Raw genomic sequence first — 16,601 nt, 5'->3', positions numbered from 1 at the left:
ATAAAAAGCATGGACTTTTCTATATAAAATTATAAAGATTTAAAAGTGACCGGTTACATTAAAAGGGAAATCCCTACTAGTATAGGTACTTTTAGTAGCTATATAGTGGTCTGCACCCAGCTATCGCAACAGTCCTTCGTGGAGAGAAAGACGTTCCCTGTCGAACCTCTCTCCTCCAGCCATATCGCGATTTTATTAGTCAGTGCTAGGTACTTCGTGTATTCCGGTCTTACCTTATCGTATCTAAGCGACCTCGGTATCCCCCACGTTCACGAAATATGATGAACTCTTAAAAAATACTATATACCACGGCCACCCCGTTCGTTTTAAAGAACGTCTATAGCCTTCATTCCGTGTCGTACTTCGTATGATTCGGTGTATATTTCTATTTATACTGTCCGTCTCACCTCTGTGTAACTTGTTCACGACGAAACGTCAGCTCCCGGTCTGATGGCTTGTCACGCAAAGTCCGGAACCCGTGTCCTCGGGGGGAGAGAAAATCGACAAAGACCCGAGTCAGTCTCCTCTCCGCCCCGCCTGACGCATCCAAAGGCATAATTAAGCATTAGAGATCCGGGGAAGTATGGGGCCGGCTAGAATTTAAAGGGGCGATCCTTTGGAGGGTCGAGTCTCGAAGTACGGTCTCTTACTGATTCTGTACGTACGAATTCGGCTAACTATTCGGAACGGGTTTGTATCGTTCGATCCGAAATAGTTCGGCCGGCAGCAGCCAGGCTAGAAGCTCGTCTGCCAGGGACTAATAATTAACAACCTTAGCCATTCGCCTAGCAAAGCCGACTGACACGCAGGCTGCCGTTGGTTGAGGCCTCTACAGGATCTTATCGGCGTACATGGTACGAGAGAGAGGACGTTGCACACAGTGTGGCCGTGTGTTCCACCCGTGCTTTCTCTTAATGTACGTGCAGGCTGGTTCGGCGTCCAGAATAGTAGAGAATATCATTCACGACCCATTTGAGTCCTGGCTCTCTACTATCTTGAGTGCGTCTTGGTCGTGGATGTGCAAAGCCGCGATGTGAAGGGGTAGGTACATGTACGAAGTACGAAACGTGTGCAACGGGATGAGAATAAGGTACTGGCTCACGTAAGCGATTCCAGAGTTCCCCATGGGGCCTCGACTGCCGCTCTGCTGTTCCACGAGTTGCTACCGGTACCGTATAAAGCTCTTGTTCGGTAAGAAAAGGCAACCAGATGACCTACGGAGTAGAGTATCGGAGGATGCGTCTTCCCGCCGATACCTACTACCTTTTCACTTGTCCTGATCCCGTCTAATTGCTGGCGATACGGCAAAAAGAGGTTAACAACAGCAGCTTCTCACTCGTGTAATTCAGTTTTGAAGGCCGATGTCTTGGGAGGCGATAGTCACGACAGCATAATAAACTGCTTATTACGGAGTAATTCCCAGGTCAGTCTTACACTACATGCTGTGCCGTGATCCTATCTACGCGACCCTACAACGTTCTCTGTTTTCTAACTGACCGTTTGGCTTTGGCTGCTATTCGCTCTCATTACCGAGGTTTCATACTGATACTTTCCGCCTTTCCAAACTATCAGTCGCATCCTAATTGCCGAATTACGTGCCAGATCCGATAGAATGTGGTCAGCAAAAGCGACATCCATACCTACCTAGAGAGAACCTTGGCCCCCATGTTCTTCTTTTCCACCCACACCGGGGAACCTTCCCCGGTCATGATCTCGTGCAGCCGGTTGACAGCTGGAGTACGTGTAATAATTAATGGACAAGGGGCTGTCAAGCGCAGAAAGCCACGGGCGTCGCTAATTATCTCGTTATCACGCCGCCGCGGAGCGTGGGAGATGGGGGAAGGGGCCGGGGGGGAAGAGAACAGATGACCTGCGAGAACTTCCATCATAAAGTGATAAATTTCAGCTGCATCCTTTTCCGTCTCGGTCCGTGCCTAATCATGGAGCCCCCCTGTCAGCTCACACACCACATCGCCCTGGCAAGACGTCTTCTTCCTATGGGGGCCACTTCAGAAGATTGAGATGATTCTCCTCCAATCAAAAGCCTGTGAATGACCTATCAGGGCTGTCTCGAGCAGGGCCCAAGTGCTTCCTTCATCACACCGAGGTGGCGCAGGTAATTACTTGGTGAGGAGATGCTGGTACAGCGTTCCCAGACGATCATCTCTGACGATCTGGCTGACTAAGTAAGTCAGTGAGTAAGTTGGGTAAGTGGCTGATGTGGAAAACGGCTGTCAGTTTTAGGGGTTTGTTGGCTCGAGATGCGTTCGCTCATATCAAAATATCATCTCGATTGGTTTTCCATTTCGATTACTCGGCTATCCGTACTCCTAGTCTTTCCCTTCCGTTACATCTTCCATACCACCGGGAGCGAATTGTGAGAATGACAAGGATCCTGGACGCAAGTTTGCAGTGACTCCATGGTTATGTAATGTATGGAAGCGAATAATAGGATTCATCACACATATATATAGCACATTGTAGACACAAGATCGGCATGCAGCGTCGCCTAGGTATACCAACGCCAAGATCCATACCTTATATTTTCGTACATTATTGTTCATAGAGTTTATGTATTTTTGGCACCCGCGGATCTATCTGTGAACGAAACGACGGACTGCGGGGAACGGAGAGGAAGAATATCGTACAAAGGAGATAGGGACATAGTGTCTATTCGGAGGCAGAGCATTCAGCTGCCCAAAGGCCGTTTGTTCCATATCAAAACAACTCTTCGCGAAATCCTTGGGTCTGTTTCCTAGCCCCTATGGGAAAGAGAAGCGGGTGGACACAGACTCAGAAAAGTTCGCAAGTCCAAGCCAGCACCAAAGCACAATGACGATCGTCTGAGCAGGCTCGGTTCTTTTTATGCAATAGAGGGCTCGCTTGTCGAAGTGAGCGAGATGTCGGCTCGCGTGCCTCCCGGCTAAATGACCGGGTAAAAGGGAAGGGCCCCCGGCCACTGCGCCTCTCCGGCAGTCTGGCACCAGGGGTGTCCACGGGACAGGGCGTACAACGTACTTATGCAATGGAGGGGCCTGGAAGGGATAATGTTAGAGAAATAAAGCTTACGGCAATCAAGACACGGAGTGCCTCCAGTAGGATGGACCACGAGGCTTTAGACGAAGGCCTGTGGAGTTGTTGTTGTTGTGGGGAGAAGGGGGGCCTTTCCCCGGGTCTCGGTCCGCCAGCTTGCTGCCGCACCTGCCAGACAAGGGTCTCTCCATGGTATGGAATTACAGAGACTCACAAAGCAGAGGCAAATTTCATGATCATCACGCTGCTTGGTTAGCCGATGGGATATTCCGAAGCGGAAGATGGAAGATGGAAGATTGGTTCAGACGAGCGGCAGATTTTCCCTCTTCCATGTCAACTCCTATATTTTTTTTCTCCTTTTTTCTTTCTCGTCGGCTGGATGGCACAACTCGGATGGCATTTTTAGCTGCAGGACAATACATAGGAGAAGAAGCGTCGTGCCTCATCAAAAGGTAGACAAGGCGGTAACACTGTTGTATGACGCCACTAATAAGCCAAAGCTCTTGCAATTCTGCATCTTCCCCGCGCCCCCGGTCTCTTGGCTTGCTTACAACGTAGGCTTAATTACGATTACGACCTGGATAAAGAGCATGTCCGTACGCGTTTTGCACAGCATCCTATACACTCGAATCGGCAATCGGAGGCATCTCAGGCGCAGGACGTCAACTTTGTTGCAGCCGATAACGGAGCTGGGCATACGCATATCTTCACGTCGTATACTCAGAAAGATCGTGCCTATTTGAATAAGCGCGGAAGGGAGAGAGCGAGGCCGGTCCTTGTCAGAAAAACTCTTCCCTTCACTTCAAGCCGATTTTTGGCAGGCTGGGACACTTGCGTCCTGGGGTTGACTTTCCTGATAACTACCTAGTTATGAAGTAGATAGACCATAAACTGTTTAGGTAGCTAGATAGGTATGTATATCCGTAGCAATAAAGTACGGAATACCCTTCAATAATAGTGCTCCGGCAGCACTGGCGTCGCGTCGGCCTGGCCAGGTGTACAAAGTATCGCTTTTTGCATCACGGGTAAGCGCACACCGCCAGATGAGGCGTACGAGGGGAGCATGCCATCGGTCGCACAAGATGGAAACAAAAATAATAAAAAGGGCTTGGAGGGCGTACGAACTGCCCTGTCCTGTAGAAAGCAGCGAACAAGATAGAATTATTTCGCAATTCCTATCACCCGATTATTACGGCATTTTTCTATTGTTTGTTTACTATTACTTCGCATTATTTTATGCCGTTTACTGCATAGACTAGGTACGCAGAGCCGTAGCCCTCGTCCCCCTTTTTCCGCGGGGGATTCGCGTGAGAACGCGTAAGGATATATACGCTGATACCAGATGCTGGACACATCTGGTGACCGCATCGAAATGTCGTACTTAGCACCGGGCCTCCTCGGATGTTTTTATTTTTTAGTGACTTCTCTCCTCGTGGCCCGACACCCCGTCACCAACACCCGTCACCAACAATGCGGACACACCGCATGGGGGAAGGGATGGGCTACACCAGCCCGCCCTTTCGAATTGTCAGCATGTGTCTGGGGTACGGGGAAACATTTCCTCTGGGAACGCGGGGAAGGCAATTGAATCTGGTCATGGGGAAATAAGAAATTTGGATACGATCCCAAGGGCGCGGAGCGTAGGTGTTTGCGCATCCGTATATTCCGTTGGCCCCAAAATACCCTATGAATCCAAATCACTCGTCCGAATAGATAATTATTAGACATGGGATTTTACGCGGCCTGAGCTTTACTGACATGCTTCCCCTAATTACCGTGGCACCGGAATACAGGGCCGAGGCCGGGAAGACAGTGTGGCAAAGGGATATATATCCGTGCTAAAGAGGTCAACTGATTGTTCCCGATTCGGCAGTGAATTCCTCACCGGTTACTGAGTTGGGAAGATCCCCATTGCGACAAGAGCACCACCGTTCCACGTGTAATTAATAGGTTGGTATTTCTTTGCCACTAATTAGTAAAGGATGGTAACAAGGTTTGTTCGTTTGTCTTCGTCCAGCACAACGCTGATTAATGGTTCATCTACGATCTACCCGGGAGGACCGGTTAAGTCCAGTCACTCCGCAACAATAATCACGGGGGCGACTATCACTACTCTAACCTGACAAGTATATCCGCAACCAACCCGCCTTTATTGCCTGAGATGGATTGAAATATGCGTATGGTAGGTTGGTAGGTAACAAGGGACGAAGAAAGGCCCGAAGGGGATGTTGGAGGGACCCTTAACGTCCAATTATCCTGAGACCCCGGCGGCTCAAATTCTTTACTTCGTACTCACTGGTTCTCTTCCCTTCGACGTTGTCGATCAACTGCCGGAAATCTGCCGCGAGAGAAGAGGGGTGGGAGATGTGCTCTCGTGACAGAACAGCAATTTCTAACCTTGGGTCCTCAGTCGGCCACGTCAAGATCTTTTCAGTCTCGTGGATAGATAGATCCTTTCCATCTAATAATTCAAAGAAAACCCCCCCGCCCCCAAACAACCATAGCCCCCTTTTTTACTGATGGAGGCTAGCGGCGAGGAGGGTCATAGGGAGTGGTACGTTTAACCTGAGACACTTAACCGGCATGTCGGGCTGAAATGTCATGGAATTGGAAGAGGAGGGACGTATTGGGCATTTGCGGTCTCTAATCGAAAATTCAATGGGATTGGCTTTGGATTGCCGCTCGCAGTGGCCCCAGGACAGGACGCTCCTCGACGTCCAAACGTGATGGCCGCAGACTCTTGGTCCTGGTCGTGAGGATAATAGGTTTTACTGTCTGAATATACACGGTATCTCTGCCTCGTTTGGAGGAGGATGTTGGTACAAGTTGAGTTATCCTTTAGGAATTGGAACCAGTCAGGGACCGGTGGCGAAACGGAGGGTTCAAGTCGACGTTTGACGAAAGCTGCTGGAGCACTTGTATTCGCGGCTGCGTGGTAGATCACGGACTGGGTCTGAATACCACATCTATGAAGAGTCAAAACGAATAGCTCAGTTCTTGTCATGGTCTTAAGAGTCGCTGCACTCAATATGACATTTACTTCGTAGCATGGGATCTCAAAGCTTCTTTCCCATCCGCTTCAAAACGCCCGCTTCGAGACTAAATGATCAAGCTATCTATAAAATACAGGGCGCTTCCAGATGATCGCTGTCAGGATCTTGTTCCGGAGCATGGAGACAAGACCAGAAGAAAAGGAAGAAGAAAAAGAGAAAAGGAGAAAAAGGAAAAGCAAAAAATAAAAAATAAAACAATTCAGGCGAATCCAAAGCCCTTCGCGTTGTTAAGCGCCATGGCGAGTCTTTCCCGCAACACCTCCTTGTCTTTGTATTCCGGTAGCAGCAGCGTGCCGTAGCAGGTATACGCCGTGGGAAGGTGCCCGCCTTCGTCCTCCTCGCCGTTCTTCTGCACCACGAACTGCAGATTCCGCATCCCGCCCACGGGGACACGATCCGACGCTGTGACGAACTCGAGCAGTTTCCGCTTCATATCCTCGTCATACCGCTTGACAATCGACCAGAAGTCGCGGATAGCGCGGTGGCTCGCGTCCCAGCCAACGTAACGCGTGTACTTGCGCAGCTCGCCAATGTCGATTTCCTGGACACCCTCCACCATGGACTGAAGGATGCCCGGCGTGAGGAGGGAGAGCGACTTGGGGTGGAGACAGGCGCGGAAGCCGCGAGCGAGAGCTTCGAATTGGGGCCGGACCGACACGTCGGTCAAGTACCGGATGTAGTCGCTAACGTAGGCGTTGCGGTTCTCGTTGGTAACGAGGGACGCGTCCTCGGGATTCTGCGCCGTGCGCGACTCGTCGCCCATCGTAGCCAATTGCGGCCAGCTCGTGTACTCCGCTTTCATCTCCCGAGAGATGGGCTGCCCGAGCATGTCGACCGAGAACTCGTACGTACGGACAAAGACGTCTTCTACCGAGCCATGCGTTTCGTCCCACTCAAGTAGTTCCGTAAGACCACTGGCCAGGTCGGGCCAGCCGTCCGCGATATGATGAAGCTCGTCCACGGACTCACCGAGGAGTTTCCGGTAGAGTGCCTTTGGAAATGTGACGGGCAGCGTCAAGCCATTGTATACAGCCAGAGACACGAGAATCCCAACAAGCTCGAACTTCCAAGTCGGGACAAGGGAACCAGGGACAAACCATGTCATACGTGTCCGCTCGTCCACGGCGAAAGCGCCATACTCGGGGTCCAAACACTCTTCCATGGCGAGGCGGAAGAATTCTTGTTGAACGCCTCCGGAATCAAAACCCTCTTCTCCATCTTCTTCGCCCAGATGGACCTTGAGGGGTCGGAGGAGTTCTCGCTCCTCACGTTGCCACAGCTGGTCGAAGGCATCTCGCACCACGTGATCCCTGCTGATTTCTAGAATAAGGTACTTGCTGGATGCAGTCCTCATCATCTCCTGGAGAACCAGCCTGTGGTGGGCGTTCTTGATAAGCCCGTCACGAGTAACAATGGCTTTAATCCTGGTCTGTAAGGAACTCGCTTCTTCGTAGCTTTGGCTCATCCGTACCAGATTGATAGAGCGAAAATATGACACCAATGAAGACGGGTTGAAGATAAAGGGATAGTCCAGCAGGTGCTTGCTCCGCCTGGATGGGTTGTGCGACAGCCAAGCCACGGGGACGTCGATGGAGTCCAGACGGTCGGCAAAATAGTCGATACGAAATTGCAAATCCCCGAGGAGTAGCGATTGTCGTTTCTCATCTGTGACAAAAGCGTTAGTCAATGTTTCAGGAAGGAGACACGGGCACGGCTAGAAAGCGTGTCGGTGATGGTTGAGTTGATCGACTCGGTCAAGGGAGAACTTACACATGGCCGTCAAGAGGGTCAAGGCCCCGCCCAAAGGGCTATTGAAGGAGATGACCGGGTTCCCATCCCATTCGTCGAGAATGACCGTTTTGGCCCAGTCGAGAAGAAGGGTCGGCGCCCTGACCTCGTGCAACTCGCGTTCTGCCTGGGTGGCCTGAAGGCCAGGTACGGAGTTTATGCCGACGAGTTCCAGTTGTGCAAGAAGAGGCCGGAGCGCGTCAAGATCGTCGCCCGATCGGTCCGAGGCTTCCTCAACGGGAACTGCCATCTCCGCAAAGCATCGCCGAGCCGATATGGCCAAGAAAAGGCGCCTGGCCAGTCGAAGGAGGAGGTCATCGGAAAAGACGTCATGATACTGCAGACAGAGACGTGCCGCCGTGCTACCGCCCGCCAGCGTTAACCCGCTCGACCGGATTGTCGACATCTCGTAGAGCGACCTCGTGTCAGTGACGAGGGGCGCCGCCGCCACAAGAGCATGAAGGCAAATGGCTGTCAGGTGTCCAGCTTCGACATTGGTGAGTGATTTCTCGAGCTTCATGAACACCTTGGTCGTAGGGGAACGTAGAGACTGGAGAGACTTCGGAGGTCCGAACAGACTAGCCGCCGCAATCCAAAGACCATCAAAGACCAGCGTCGGCGCAACTCTTGTCAGCCTGACCATACAGTACCACAGGGAATGAGAATCGAGTAGCTCGCCGTTCTGAGCAAAGGATGCGATGAGCTTCTTCGGGTCGCTCAGGACGTTAAACAAGCTCTGCTCGATGAAGTATTTCCATTGCGTCTTCAGCCGCTTAGGGTAGGGAGATGCACGCTCCTTCGTTCGGCGCATTGCCCGAGGCCGTTCTACGAGCCCCAGAGACGAGCCCGTGATCTGTGGAGGTTCGAAGAGATGTTTCTCCGAGGTGCCATCGTCCTGCAATACGTCACAGACGAAATCCACAAGGTCCATGTTCAGTAACTTGAGCGATTGTGGAAGGACGCCATCAGGCAGCGTTTCTTCGATCGGCTCCATCTTCTCTGGCGGCGAGATGACTCTGGCCTTTTGGCCTTGTCTCGTCGTCGCAGGTGCCGGGCTCCGAGACAATTGGCCATCACCAACCCCGTTCTCGACGCCGCTGTGTGTTGTAGAGTCTGCCTTAGACCTCGGAACACCAGATGGCGCAGTTTCGTGGGGTCGGGGAGGAAGCTCGTCAAATAGAGAGGACGAAGGGGATACGTCAGGTATCGCACGGGTCTTCGGTGGACGTGTAGCCTTATCCGTCACAGCTCCATTCAAGCGCGGTGACGAGACGGTCGGAGGCGGTCCGTCCGAGTACCCGGGGCCTATGGTCTCGACGGATACTTTCCTTGACGAGGTCGTGTTGCATGCAGCCCGTACTTTCGCACTCGATTTACGGCGCGGTCTGTCTTTATTCGTCGAATGGGGCAGGGTTGGTACCGTCGGCGTCGGTCGCTCTGGCGCGTTCGAGTCGAAGGACGGCTCTTTCTGAGCTGTGTCAAGTAGTGGTGGCATATCTCGGCCCTGTTCCGAATGAGGCCTACTTGTCGACAGAGAAGTCGGGTTATCGGAAGCAGTCGGGGTGGATAAGATCGTACAGTCCACACTGGAAGACTCGTTCATATCCGCGTCGGCCTTCAGCGCTTCGTCCACCTTCCGAGACATAGACTCGAGGCCAGTAGGAGTTAACCATTCAATCATCTTGAAAGCGAGGGTGCTAAACAGGTTTGCGGAGAAAGATCGATGGTCCTTGCTAATAGGCCTCTCTGTCACTTTGAACGAAGGCTGCATGTCGCCGGTATCCGAATCAATGTATAACCTGCCCCCAGATGTCGAATTGGTCCGCCCAGGCCGGTTCTTGCTAGAATTCGAACCGCATTCCTCTCCCGTCTCTTCATTATCTGCCGTGGCTCGATGGGGGGGCGGCAACTTGTGCGCGACCGAGTTCTTCCGTGTCGTGGTACTCCGACCACGCCGTCGTGAAAAGGGATCGCTAAAGGGTGAAGTCGGTGAAGTCGGACGTTTCGGCGAGAAGACGAGAGAATTCAGAGCCGCCGGCGGTTCTTTGAGTGATTTGAGATAGGGGCAAAAGCCGGTCTCGGGATTGTCCTGACTGGCGAGGTAGACAGCTAGGATTCTTGCACTGGTAGGATTATAACGTCGAATCGGGGCCTTGCCAACAGTGCGACGGCGGCAGGTGAAGCAAGTCGAGGTAGTGCACAAGTCGGAGTCGCATCCGTAGCGAAGCTGGGCGATGTATCTGCGTGTGTGTGAGGTTAGTGGACGATGGCCTCGGGCCGACCGACGGGCGACGGGACAGACCCATGACAAACCAGCCTGGGAATAGAGATGGGGAATAACGTACCTCTCAACAAGCACTTGGAAATTATGACGGCGACTAGCTCGGTGAATGGCATAGACGCGCTTGGGGTTATCAAGGTCCTGAACCAGGTCCTTCAGTTCGGCCGGGGCGTCCGAGGGGAGACGGGCGAAGGGAGCCGCTTCCCAGAGTGATGCAAAAAAATCGGCTTCGCGAACATGGTCGGGCGGCACGCCCTGCACAGGGCGGCTGACGTCTAGAGTCATGACATTCGGGGCGTCAAGCAAGCGGAGGAAGAAATGTCCCGGGAATAAAGCGCCGGGGTAGGAGGACAAGGAGAAAACGGAGATGCGTGGACGGAAAGAACTGGCGGACGCGGAGGATATGAGTGTACGAAGTAGGTAGAAGCAAGCGTAACCCGATGATTTGTGAGCAGCCAGTTGGCGGACGGAGGGGGTGGGATGCGATGGTGTTGTCGGTACTGGCAAATGGTCCCAGTTCAACGAGTTAAGCGCTTGCGATGTGTGCTAAGTAGGGAATTTCGCTAGAGAGGAAGTTCTTGTCAAGGAGATTACAAAACTGTATAACAGAGGGCGGGAAGCCTGGATCCAGGAAGAGACATTCGAGATTCGAAGTTCGAAGGTGTACGAGATACAACGTACAGCTGTCTCAGGTTGTACACGTACTTCGTGCACCGGGAGCGAACCCAGAAGAGGCCTCTTAACCGTGTAGACGGCTGTATATGGACACTGTGTGAAATGGTGGTAAAATTCTACACTCACCCAGTGTGTATAAAGAATCTTCAAGGTAGATGACACTGGGCTGGGTTTTCTGACATAATCATGCGTGGCTTTGGAAACGGCGATAATATGGGGGTCATGGTCCGTCCACATTGGCAACCGCCACCCATAGTTCAAGGGAAGATGCATTCAGTCACGAAGCAGGTAGTGGAATGGACTCCTCAACTCCTTTTAGCAGGAATTTGAACCTTTATATCCTGGAAGCAGTGAAGCAGTAGGAACAAAAAGAGTCATCTAACTCGAGGAGAGAACATAGAAGAGCAAGGTACTATTAGATCGCACGGTGATAGAAAACACCACGCCGGAATTGTCGACATATATCTTTGTCCTCATCATCATCAACGGCAGTGCGAAGTACAAATATTTCGCAGGCGTGGGACCCTGTAGTTTCGATACCACTACGGTGTTAGGTAGTCGAGTTCCAAAGCCCTATGTTTCTGTGCTAAGATACGATGGGTAGATGATCATATTATCTCGCCGTCTTTTATAGGCAGACAGACCAGCGGGTACTAGAGATTGACGTCCCAAAGGTTCCCGAGATCCCATCTACAGGTCAGATACCTGTACCTTACCTACCTTATGTATCGATGAGTCAAGGAGGGAAGCTGGTGGTGTACTTCGCCCAGTACCTACCTTATGGAACAGAGGCCAATCAAAGATCTCTCATCCCAACTGTGAGCCCATCCTCGTACGAAGATTTGATACGAAGTTATACTCCGCTATAGGCACGAGAAGAGTCAACGGGTAGGCATTTACACTACACGTACTGTCCGATGCAAATTACGGGAGAGAAATGGACACGAGACGTTCTTGCGAGTCTACCATTACGTTACTACGTTACCAGTATTAGTACCTCGAGATGGGTTCTGTCATTCTTGTCATCGAAAGACTTCGAAAGAGGTGTATTGTGACGTAAGGCAGTCCGTAGACCGTACCTTCCGAAAACACCGGGATGACCAATCCACTCGCCCGGTTCATCGATGCCGCCACTCACAACCTGAACCTTAGGTACCCTCAGCTAACGCCCCCCTCTGATAACGATAAACCCCGCCATCGCGCCCACTAAAATTCTGCCTACAAGCAGAAATAGCCTGTTCTTGATGTAAATGGTGAACTCCCCTCCTGCACCGTTTTTTTTTCAAATTCCCTTCAAACAATCAACTTGATTGTTGATCACGGATTATTTTACACCCCAGCTCTCCGCAGACCGCAGAACGAATTCACAGCCAACTGTGTCATCTTCCTTGCCTCCATAAGCAACGTAACATCGCGACAGCCCGTTCCCTCATCATGGCCAGCTTCGATGTGGCGGCCCTTGGCTCCCTTGCCGTCGCCGGCGATTCCGCTTCGCACCCTTTTACCTGCAACACCTGTGCGGTTGCATACAGGAATATCGATCTTCAAAGGGGTCATATGAAGAGCGATTGGCAGTAAGTATAGAGAGCTCGCCCTTGTTCAATCTAGGACTTCCCAGATTCGCTCGTCCGTTCCTTCCCCGCTGCATTTCATGTGGGCGTTCCAGCTAACGCACCGGACTCTCTGTCCAGCCGCTACAATCTGAAGCGCCGAGTCGCCTCTCTCCCTCCCATCTCATCAGAGATTTTTAACGAGAAGGTCCTCCAAGCCCGAGCAACACAAGAAGCCGCAGCAGAAAAGGCGTTCTTCGAGCGCACTTGCGATGCCTGCGAAAGGACGTATTCGAGCGAGAACGCCTACGAAAACCACATCTCTAGCCAGAAACACAAACAAAGAGTGGCTGCCATGAACCGGAGGGCTGGCATCCCGGATGACGCCAGTGTCATGAGCTCTACTTTCTCTTTCGGCGACCCCATTATCGCAGATAAGGATGCTGCCCTGGATTCCGAGGTGGAAGAAGAGTTCACTCAAGTCGTCGAAGGCCTGAAGCACGCCAACATTGAGGACAGGGAACAGGGGCGTCCCTCGCCCGTGAAGCGACCTTCCAATCCTCGGCCATCGGCTCAGGGACAGCCGGATCAAAAAGAATCCGTAACCGACTCCGGCGACGGCCGCGAGTCCGGTGCCGCCACCCCGGTGGCTTCTGCCAAGCCCGAACTGGACTGGACCGTCAAGTCCTGCATCTTCTGCAATTACACCTCGCCCACCATGGAACTGAGTGCCCATCACATGGAACGGTTCCACGGCATGTTCATCCCGGAGAAGCCGTACTTGGTCGACCTGGAAGGTCTCCTGCGTCATCTCCTAGAACGTGTCCACGAAGGCCACCAATGCTTGTTCTGCTTCAAGACCAAGGCTACCGCCTTTGCGGTCCAGACGCACATGCGGGACAAGGGTCATTGCAAGCTTCCGTTTGACACCGAGGAGGAGCAGTTAGACATTGGCGACTTCTACGATTTCAGGAGTACGTACTCGGACGGTGACGTATCCGACGAAGAGGGGGAAGGGCAACAAAAGGGCGGTGCTAAGCTTGGAGGACGGCGCGCTGCCTCTAAGCTCACCAACCAGGACGGCGACGACGTCGTGGAGGGCGAAGATGGTTGGGAGACGGATAGCTCGGCCTCTTCTCTCGATTCGGCTGATCTCACGGCGGTGCCTGCTGAGCGTCACGACCATCAGTACGAACGCCTTGGCAAGCACCCTCATCATACGAACCGAGACCCCCGATCGCACCACCAAGCAGACGGATGGCACTCGCACGCGCATAGGCATACCCACGCCGTTTTCTACGACGAATACGAGATGCAGCTCCCATCGGGCAAATCAGTGGGACATCGATCCCTAAACCGGTACTACCGACAGAACTTGCACAGTTATCCCACGGCCGAGGAGCGTGCCGAGCGCCTGGCCATCGAAGCTGCTGGCCAGAGTGACGACGATGGCGAAAGTACGGAGACGGAAGGTAACGAGGATCGTCGTGTGGCGAGGACCGACGGTAGTGCTCGTAATGCTCGTAACGGGCGGGCCGTGGTACGCAGAGACGCGGCCGGCATGGTGGGAGCCACTGGGCCGCAGAAGCGGGAGGTCGAACTGGCCGAGAAGCGGGGTCGCACAATGCGTCTTCAGCGTGAGAAGCACAACGACTTCAAATACGGCAAGAAGCTCAACAACCAGAAGACCTACTACTACAGATACCAGATGGGTGGTTGAACGATTTCAAGTCTCCGGCTACGGGATATGGAATATGGACGGAGTTCTGGCGGTATCTGGGATCATGTCGGTTATGAGATGCATGAATGGAGGAGGGATGACATGCATGGATGTGACGGGAAAACATAGGATCATGTGAAAGTCACTGTTCTGTTTTGTTCTATGCGATGGATGGATGTAACTGGTTGATCGGCATGAAGACTCTCACGGAACGATATTCTGGGATGTTGCACTTGACGCGGTCATCAGTCGTCAGTGATCAACATCGACCAACATGTCCTGTTGCGCAGCTTAGAAGATATCATATGTGTTAACGTAGAGAACAAGAAAAAAAATACACTTGGGTATCTCGGAACTATCAACACTCCCCTACCCAATGCTTCATTTCATACATCTATCGTACAAGTCGAGAGAGGGAGAGAGCGTGAGATGAGTTGAGAGTGAGACCGTCTCATTTCGACCGATACATATTCTCGAGGTCCTCGAACGAAATTGTCTCTCCTCCCCACACCTCAGGGGTGCTCTCCTTCGCGCGAACTTCGGGCGGAACGTCTTCCGCTCTCTTCTCCTTCGGCTGCGACTTTCCCTTACCTCGGCCCTCTGCCTGTGCTGATAAATCAGCCATCTCCAGTATGGCTAGCCTCACACCCGCCATGCCGCGATGACCGCCCTGAGGATCCGTCTTCCAGGACCCATCCGCCTTGTCCATGTCGGCGGCCGTGAGATACACTCTGGGCACCAACGCGCCCTCCGGGACATCGCGGCACGCCCTCACTACAGTCCTCGCCGCGTCATCCATCTTTTCTTTTGTCCAGGCATGCAGCGCATTGTCCTCATTGTCCTTGCCCGTCTCCTCCTTTTCCGGTTGCCTCTTCTTCTTTTTATTTTTCGTTGTCGTTTTCCCCTTCTCGTCCTTGCCCTTCCCCGCCATCGCGTCCCGAGCGAGCTTATCCCCCTTGGTCAACACGACCAGCACCTTCCTCCCCAAGGACGCCACCATCCTCAGAACGTCCTGGTCCAGCCGGCTCACCCCGTCCTTCTCGACAGCCACGAGACACACCACGGCACGAAGCATGGTGCGGCCGCGGAGATATCCGACGATGCCCTCCCCCCACTCCTTCCGGCTCCGGAACCCGTAGCCGGGCGTGTCGACCAGCACCATGCTGTGCGTGGGCACCGACTCCCCGCGCGTGCTCGCAACCCGGGCTTTCATCCTGGCGCTTTCCTTCGCCGAGGGCGCGGGCCCCACGCCGTACGCGTTCAGCGACGTCGTATGCCCCGCTCGGGCGCTGGTGCGCGCCAGGCCCGGCTTGCGCACCAGGGCGTTCAGGAAGGACGATTTGCCGCAGTTGGAGGCGCCGACGAGGGCGACTTCTGGGACGGCGGAGTTGCGGCGGTGGGTCCGGAGGGTGGAGGCGGAGTAGAGGTACGTGGAAGGGTGCGAGGTGAAGAAGGACGTTGAGGCGGCGAGGACGGGACTGGGAGAGGTGGTGAGAAAAAGGTTTGAACTGGGAGGGGCCGCTTTTGTTGGCGACGGAGAAGATGACACCGATGGGGGAGATCTAGTCTTCTTGGACGTTGCGACGGGTGTGACTGGGTTCTGGGTAAAATAAGATGATTCGAGGTAGATAGACTGGGCGCGCCAGATGTCATGGGCGCTCGTTAGGATACCTTGCGGAATTTTCTTCTGCTTCTTCTTCACCTCTTTGTCTTCAGGTGCAGGTCTGGCCTTTGTCTTGTTGAACCGTCAATATACAGTGTCCTGTTTGAGCTGCTAATGGGGAGCACTCACAGTCTCCTCGGCACTACGGGCTGGCTCGACTTGGGATGCCGACTGTTCACCCGGAGTGCTCGAGTGTCGTAATACCGCTGCATTGTCAAGACCATGGATATCAGGCTGGCGCGACTCAGAGACGCAAGGGTCTTCAGGGGGGGTTCCGGTAGAGCGTGCAGATAAGCCCAGTGCTCCTCTCGCGCCCGGTCTAAGTCGCGGATATCTCAGTGCTGATGCTGTAAATCCCCGACGAGAGGGCTCCTGAGAGAGAGTATCTCCCTCGCACCATCGCCATAAACGGGGGCGGCTACCGCCGAGGGGGATAGTGACACGCCTAGTCAACATGGTAGAAAGATCATGTCTCTAGAATATGAGTGTTCTCGCATCAGGCGCCGAGGTGTGAGACTTCGTTCGAGTGAGCTCGAGTCCTGGTTTCGTGGTTTCGGGGTCTATACCGCATGCCGCAGGGGACACTGTAATAACTCGAAAAAGTCCCCATAAATTTAGTAGGTACACTCTATAGGCACGAAAAAAACACCCGTACGCTGTAGTACATATTCGTATATATGAATACCCTAGTAGTAAAAGAAAAGTCTATAACGTAATAACAAGCCAATAAGCTATAAGGAAAAATTTTCTACTACTATAACTATAACGCCACCGCTAGACCTAATCTTATTTTCACTCTTCAGATAACCACAGGCTAATAAGTTACCCCTATATCCGG

At 52.9% G+C, this 16,601-nt stretch overlaps 6 protein-coding genes across 6 annotated transcripts; 2 read left to right on the top strand and 4 right to left on the bottom strand.

Moving 5' to 3' along the window:
* Positions 1-1,510: 1,510 nt before the first annotated feature.
* On the bottom strand, positions 1,511-3,423 carry SODALDRAFT_380561 (hypothetical protein). Its single transcript, XM_028615113.1, has 11 exons — positions 3,341-3,423; positions 3,070-3,242; positions 2,961-2,977; positions 2,832-2,859; positions 2,649-2,762; positions 2,352-2,395; positions 2,125-2,178; positions 2,009-2,045; positions 1,814-1,934; positions 1,656-1,732; positions 1,511-1,579 (listed from the first exon to the last, which is right to left on the bottom strand). Exons 1-11 carry the CDS (start codon positions 3,363-3,365, stop codon positions 1,538-1,540), a joined length of 732 nt encoding a protein of 243 aa, XP_028464035.1. The 5' UTR covers positions 3,366-3,423; the 3' UTR covers positions 1,511-1,537.
* Positions 3,424-4,251: 828 nt separating this feature from the next.
* Positions 4,252-4,773, top strand: SODALDRAFT_335303 (hypothetical protein). The gene has a single exon (XM_028612421.1). The coding sequence runs from the start codon at positions 4,406-4,408 to the stop codon at positions 4,619-4,621; it is 216 nt and encodes a 71-aa protein (XP_028464034.1). The 5' UTR covers positions 4,252-4,405; the 3' UTR covers positions 4,622-4,773.
* Positions 4,774-5,005: 232 nt separating this feature from the next.
* SODALDRAFT_362002 (hypothetical protein) lies at positions 5,006-6,205 on the bottom strand (the record flags this gene model as incomplete). The annotated part of the gene is made up of 6 exons (XM_028614422.1): positions 5,006-5,057; positions 5,177-5,189; positions 5,330-5,430; positions 5,551-5,772; positions 5,926-5,999; positions 6,161-6,205. The coding sequence occupies 6 exons, from the start codon at positions 6,203-6,205 to the stop codon at positions 5,006-5,008; spliced, it is 507 nt and encodes a 168-aa protein (XP_028464033.1).
* Positions 5,940-10,792, bottom strand: SODALDRAFT_345667 (ubiquitin-protein ligase E3A). The gene is made up of 3 exons (XM_028613213.1): positions 10,220-10,792; positions 7,857-10,114; positions 5,940-7,751 (listed from the first exon to the last, which is right to left on the bottom strand). Exons 1-3 carry the CDS (start codon positions 10,438-10,440, stop codon positions 6,286-6,288), a joined length of 3,945 nt encoding a protein of 1,314 aa, XP_028464032.1. The 5' UTR covers positions 10,441-10,792; the 3' UTR covers positions 5,940-6,285.
* A 1,356-nt stretch (positions 10,793-12,148) lies between these two features.
* On the top strand, positions 12,149-14,475 carry SODALDRAFT_335301 (zinc finger protein). The gene is made up of 2 exons (XM_028612420.1): positions 12,149-12,404; positions 12,522-14,475. The coding sequence occupies exons 1-2, from the start codon at positions 12,265-12,267 to the stop codon at positions 14,098-14,100; spliced, it is 1,719 nt and encodes a 572-aa protein (XP_028464031.1). The 5' UTR covers positions 12,149-12,264; the 3' UTR covers positions 14,101-14,475.
* Positions 14,386-16,304, bottom strand: SODALDRAFT_352250 (P-loop containing nucleoside triphosphate hydrolase protein). The gene is made up of 2 exons (XM_028613586.1): positions 15,893-16,304; positions 14,386-15,835 (listed from the first exon to the last, which is right to left on the bottom strand). The coding sequence occupies exons 1-2, from the start codon at positions 16,217-16,219 to the stop codon at positions 14,552-14,554; spliced, it is 1,611 nt and encodes a 536-aa protein (XP_028464030.1). The 5' UTR covers positions 16,220-16,304; the 3' UTR covers positions 14,386-14,551.
* Between the last annotated feature and the right edge of the window lie 297 nt (positions 16,305-16,601).

Source organism: Sodiomyces alkalinus (assembly GCF_003711515.1).
Source record: "Sodiomyces alkalinus F11 unplaced genomic scaffold SODALscaffold_9, whole genome shotgun sequence".
Taxonomy (NCBI): domain Eukaryota; kingdom Fungi; phylum Ascomycota; class Sordariomycetes; order Glomerellales; family Plectosphaerellaceae; genus Sodiomyces; species Sodiomyces alkalinus.
The sequence above is the reverse complement of the archived record's forward strand: the minus strand, read 5'-3'. Positions and strand labels throughout refer to the sequence as shown.

Excerpts from the sequence above, each read along its gene's own strand:
- SODALDRAFT_352250 (XM_028613586.1), bottom strand. The coding sequence starts at position 16,219 with ATGTTGACTAGGCGTGTCACTATCCCCCTCGGCGGTAGCCGCCCCCGT. Across the intron at positions 15,836-15,892 it reads CCCGTAGTGCCGAGGAGACT|ACAAAGGCCAGACCTGCACC; the intron begins GTGAGTGCTCCC and ends CGGTTCAACAAG.
- SODALDRAFT_335303 (XM_028612421.1), top strand. The coding sequence starts at position 4,406 with ATGTCGTACTTAGCACCGGGCCTCCTCGGATGTTTTTATTTTTTAGTG.
- SODALDRAFT_335301 (XM_028612420.1), top strand. The coding sequence starts at position 12,265 with ATGGCCAGCTTCGATGTGGCGGCCCTTGGCTCCCTTGCCGTCGCCGGC. Across the intron at positions 12,405-12,521 it reads CATATGAAGAGCGATTGGCA|CCGCTACAATCTGAAGCGCC; the intron begins GTAAGTATAGAG and ends CTCTCTGTCCAG.
- SODALDRAFT_345667 (XM_028613213.1), bottom strand. The coding sequence starts at position 10,440 with ATGACTCTAGACGTCAGCCGCCCTGTGCAGGGCGTGCCGCCCGACCAT. Across the intron at positions 10,115-10,219 it reads TTCCAAGTGCTTGTTGAGAG|ATACATCGCCCAGCTTCGCT; the intron begins GTACGTTATTCC and ends ACACACACGCAG. Across the intron at positions 7,752-7,856 it reads GACCCTCTTGACGGCCATGT|ATGAGAAACGACAATCGCTA; the intron begins GTAAGTTCTCCC and ends CTTTTGTCACAG.
- SODALDRAFT_380561 (XM_028615113.1), bottom strand. The coding sequence starts at position 3,365 with ATGGAAGAGGGAAAATCTGCCGCTC. Across the intron at positions 2,179-2,351 it reads CTCCCGGTGGTATGGAAGAT|CCAGATCGTCAGAGATGATC; the intron begins GTAACGGAAGGG and ends TTACTTAGTCAG. Across the intron at positions 1,733-1,813 it reads CTCCCACGCTCCGCGGCGGC|CTGTCAACCGGCTGCACGAG; the intron begins GTGATAACGAGA and ends CACGTACTCCAG.